The 5,229-nt window shown below is 46.1% G+C and overlaps 1 protein-coding gene across 1 annotated transcript; it reads left to right on the forward strand.

Moving 5' to 3' along the window:
- Positions 1 to 538: 538 nt before the first annotated feature.
- LOC137169549 (kelch repeat and BTB domain-containing protein 11-like) lies at positions 539 to 3,264 on the forward strand. The gene has a single exon (XM_067572808.1). The coding sequence runs from the start codon at positions 1,611 to 1,613 to the stop codon at positions 2,805 to 2,807; it is 1,197 nt and encodes a 398-aa protein (XP_067428909.1). The 5' UTR covers positions 539 to 1,610; the 3' UTR covers positions 2,808 to 3,264.
- The last annotated feature ends 1,965 nt before the right edge of the window (positions 3,265 to 5,229 follow it).

The following is a 5,229-nucleotide window of genomic DNA, read 5'->3' on the forward strand; positions in this document are numbered from 1 at the left end:
CCCTATAGTGTGAACTGTATGGGAGAAAAACACAGTGAAGTGAGGGTTCATTGAAGGTATCAGCTGCCTTTTATATTTTTCTGCCCCTGAGAGTCCATCACTGGACTGACGTAATAACTGTGCGCAGGACTCTTTGACCTTCTAGCAGTAATCTGAACACAGCTGATCAGCTGGAGACGCACGACAGACACAGGTGTGACCGGTGACGTGTCTCAGCTGTCCACTTGTGATTAAACCACTGAAAACGCATTTTAAAACCAAGTGTAAACAGCCTCAGTGTGTGAGCAAGATTCAAGATTCAATAACTTTATTGTCCCCATGCAGGCTACAAGTCAAACAGCTCAAATGCAAGAAATTCATGTAAAAGTGTTGAGACGAGCTTCTTCTTGCTGAATTTAACAGCGGAGGGTAGAAAAGAGTGTTTGTGTCTGTTGGTTGTGTCTGAAAGGAGCCAGAAGGCAGAAACATGGGATTCAAAGCTTCTCAGCACCGTTTCAGAAAGTCAACCACAACAGGATGTGAGATGTTTCATCACCGTTCAACGGGCTGAATATGACTGTGTCATCTGCGAATTTCAAGATATGACCGTTTTCACACTTACTGACAGTCATTTGTGTATAAAATATAACTGTAACAGTAAAGAGCTGTAATCTGTCAGTTATATGATCACCTTCTTCCTCACAGAGCTGCTTTCAACAATAACTGTGGTTTAAGATCCTTTTTCTGAACATAACTGGAATAAAAACATCCTCCCTTCTTCTTCTTCTGTATCAAAATTGTCATCACCAACATCTCAATAATCAATCTTGTGGTTCCCTTTGAATTCTGTGTATGTTTCTGTGAACATTCCCATGTGTTTGTTCTTTCTTGTGTATTTTTATTGAGAATTCATTCTTAACAACATGTCTGCTTTCAGCCCAAATATATGAAGAATGTTTTCTGTCAACTTATATTCTGTTTGTCTTGTTTTTTGTAATATTTTATAGCTCATAGCTGCTACAGAATGAATCAAATGAAATGACAAGAAGACTCTCTGGTAATAAAAGGTGACTGTTTCTGAGTAAAACCCTGAAAACATGAAGTATTTGTTCATTGTGTTTGTTCGGAAACCCTCCGTGAGGTTCTGCAGAGACTCGTTGTTCTCAGAGTGTTCTCAGAGGACAGATCGGTGTTTCCCTCCGTCAGCATCATCAGGGGCGTCTACAGAGAGACACAGAGTCCAGTCAGTGTGGAGCTGACGGAGGAAGAGGAGGGAGAGTCCACACGGTCACTGAACGCCTTTGTGTCCGCAGACTGCTCCGGGCTCTGCGGCGGGGAGAGGCTGCAAAGCTCCCCGGACAGCAGGCGGGGAAACCCGGCTTCAAGCAGGCACCGCGCCCCGCTGCAGGAGGAGGAGAAGAGCCAGAGGAGACGGTTATTAAACAAGAGGAGGGTCTGGTGTGTGTGTGTGAAGAGGAGGAAGGAAAACTTGAAGCAACAGACAGAATACAACAGGAGGAGGAGGAGGAGGAGAGGGGCGTTTTTGTGTCTGGAAAAGAAAGAAGTGGATCTGCAGACGCATAATTAGCGCGGACAGCTGATCGATCTGATCCGCAAAAGATCCGGAACGAATGGAGGCCAGAGAGGGTAAAGAGTCAGACACATCCTCCGGGGATCAGTGTTCGCACCTCGGCTCAGCAGCTGCAGCCATGTCGCCGCAGATCAGTGCGGAGAACTGCTTCGAGCTGCTGACAAAAGCCAAGAGCGAAGGCGCGGCGGGCGTCCGGGAGCGCGTGTACCGCTACATGAGCGCGCACTACCTGCAGGTGCTGCGGACTCCCGGGGTGTACGGCCGGCTGACTGCCGGGGAGAGGGAGCTCATCCTGGCCCGTAGGATGGAGGGGACGAAGGTCCTGGCGGTGGCCGAGAGCAGCGAGGTGAATGACCGCGCGGGAAGCCGCGAGAGCAGCCGGCCGCAGAGCCCGCTGCTGCCCGCCCCGGAGGACACCAACCAGCGGCGGGTGTTCTGCCTCCACCCGGACAGCCGGCGGTGGGAGGTGCTGACCAGCCTGCCGGAGGAGGTCCCGACTAAAGGCTTCGGCATGTGCACCATGTACAACTACCTGTTCGTGGCGGGGGGGATGCGGGCGCACGGGGACGGCCGCTCCAAGGCGTCGGACCGGGTGTTCTGCTTCAACCCGCTGACCGGCGCCTGGAGTCAGATCCGCCCGCTGACGCAGCCGCGCTGCCAGCTGCAGCTGGTGTCCATGGACGGTCACCTGTACGCCATCGGGGGGGAGTGTCTGTTCACGGTGGAGCGGTACGACCCGCGCGCGGACAGGTGGAGTCCGGTAGCTCCGCTGCCCAAAGGCTCCTTCGCCGTTGCGCACGAGGCGACGTCGTGCGGCGGGGAGCTGTTCGTGTCCGGCGGCTCGCTCTTCTACCGGCTGCTGCGTTACGACTCCCGCCGGGACGAGTGGGAGGAGTGTCCGTTCAACGAGAGCCGGCGGCGGTCCACGGACATGGTGGCGCACCGCAGCCTCGTGTACCGCTTCGACGTGGACCGGGAGCGCGCGGGGGTGAGCGTGTACAAGTACAACACGGTGGTGAAGGTGTGGCACGGCGGCGCGTCCTTCCCGCTGGACAACCCGCTGCCGTTCCGCTGTGCGGTGCTCGGGGACCGGATCTACTGCGTCAACCGGAGCCAGACGCTGCAGTTCGAGGTCCGGGAGGAGCGGGAGGGCTTCCTGCCGGAGGTCCTGCCCTCCCCCGCCGAGGCCAGAGGAGCCCTGGTGCCCTTCGTCCTCTCTCTGAACCGGGACAAGTGATTTTTATCCCGGGATAAAACTCTCCGGTGCCTTCAACTCATTTAATCACTTGTTGCCGCATGAAAAGCAGATTTCATGTATTAATCGATATTATTCAGATGAATGTTGAACATCTGCAGGACTCTGAATCCAGCTGTGGAGCAGATGTGGATGAATGTTACTGAAGATGTTTAATGCAGTTTGTAGTTTGAGTCTGTTTGGATGTTTGATCAAGATCACAACTTATTGATCAATAGACACCAAATAACAACAATAATCAAGTTATCAGAATATATCTGACATAATTCATGTTTATCTGGAGTCATTTTATTTCAGTCTGGAGACAAAGATCAGAAAACAACAGCAAAACAAAAACATCATGTCTGCAGATGAAAATAATTCACTAATAATCCGAAAAAAAACGCATGAAAAATCATAAAAATGACAACATTCATATTCTAATTAATATATAAAATAATCTCAGCTTTTAAGAACTTCTCAAAGTGCTTTAAAGAAGACCATGTGACACGATCAAAAGCTCCTGAACAGCTACTAAATGGACCTTGAGGTGAGATTGTTTTCTTTACAACATAAAAAAAATAATTTCAATTTAATTAAAACAACATTAAAACAACATTAAAACAACATTTAACCTTGGAAACTTTATCTTGGCAAGGTCCACTTCCTGGCGTTTTCCTGAGCTTTCAACCACAGCTCATGGTCTTCCTCAGCAGACGGAGTTTGTCAGAATAGCATAAAAACAATAATTACAGTAATTAACGTGTTTTGTAAACTTTTAGCAGCTTTTGGGCAGAAATATCTTCAGATATGAAGATGTTGTGATGAAGAGGAACCAATCAGGCTCTGCAGGTAAACACCTGTTCTTCATGATGAGGTCTGAGTGATTGGCAGGTGGGCGGGGCTATAAAAATACCTGAAAGCTGACGCACTGACGGACCTTTGAGTTCAGACTCTTAAAGTTGCTGTTGTTGCAGTAAACCCCGCCCGCCTGGGCCTCATCAAACACATAAAACAAACACACTCAGAGTTACCTACACTTCCTCTGAAGTGTGACATCATCGTTTTGTCCACTTGGTTCAGGTATTCTTGGCTCCGCCTCCTGTCAGTCTGACGCCTCTTTAACTGATGAGGGAGGGGTCAAAGGTCATCCTGGAGTTATTCTCATTAATATTCATATTTTATAGACATTTTTAATTGTTGGGCACTTTTAATACTTCCTTATTGATTATTGATTTTTTAATGAATGGCGGTCTACTTTACCCACTGATGAGGTCATAGCTGGTCCACAGGTATCAGTGGCGCCACCATGTGGTCACTTTATGTTTTTTGCTAATAACTCATAAAATACGAGGCGTAGAAGGAAAATCTCTCCAACATTTTTGAATATTTTGCTTCCTGTTCTACATATTTAATCCAATGTTCAGCAAACTATGATACATTTAATATTTGGATGATCTCGAACACGACACATTTATTAGTTTTTAGGGTTTCTCCTCCTGCGTGTCGTTACGTATAATCTGATATAATCTGATATAATCTGATTTAACTCCTGTTAGCTGCTTTCAGACAGGATGAATCTGTATAATGTGATGTCATGTGACCAGTAGGAGGCGCTGCAGTAAAATATAATCTGTTGTCCTGATAAAAACTGCAGAGGCTCCTCCTGAGAACATTATTAAAGCACTTATTAAAGCTCTGTCATAACGTTTGAAACAAGGCTGCAGCTAATCATTATTCATTATAGATGAATCAATAGAAAATAATGATTAACACCTGATACAAGGTGACGTCCTCTCATGTCTGGTTTTGTCCAACCAGTAGTCTAAAACTTAAAAATATGTCAAACTGAAAAAACCAGTTTGCTTAAAGAATGATAATTATTCAGTTAATATTCTGTAGATCAACTAATTGATTAATCGACTAATCGTTGCAGCTCTGGACTGAACGTTAATCCTGATGAAATGTTTAGATGATGGAAACTTTTAAAGGTGTCAAACGTCTTCAGCTGAAGCTCATTAATGGATTGAAGGTATTAATGTTGGTTATGTGACGATTAATAATGTTTCCTCTGCTGATGAGTCTGTAATTAAAGGAACTGAGATCACAGTGAAACATGAAAGTAAAGGTCAGAGTTAAGTGTCCTTATTGTTCAGTGTGCAGACATTTATTTTGACGAGGCAGAGCGGAGAGTGTTTCCTCTTCCTGTGGCAGCAGAGGACAGTTTGCAGTCTGCAGCTGTTCTATATTATTTATTCTATAATCTTTTCCTCTGATGTAAATCTTTAACAACGGCTCACAGATATTTACCTTCATGTTTAAACAGTAATATCTCAGAACAGCTGCTCGCTGTGGTTTTTAACCAACAGGAGGGAACTTTTTGTTAGGAAGAAAAATCCAGAATATCAGCAGAATAAGTGATTTA

Source organism: Thunnus thynnus, chromosome 18 (genome assembly GCF_963924715.1).
Source record: "Thunnus thynnus chromosome 18, fThuThy2.1, whole genome shotgun sequence".
NCBI classification, from domain to species: domain Eukaryota; kingdom Metazoa; phylum Chordata; class Actinopteri; order Scombriformes; family Scombridae; genus Thunnus; species Thunnus thynnus.

What these genes read in the sequence shown, in the direction of transcription:
- LOC137169549 (XM_067572808.1), top strand. Translation starts at nt 1,611, where the DNA reads ATGGAGGCCAGAGAGGGTAAAGAGTCAGACACATCCTCCGGGGATCAG.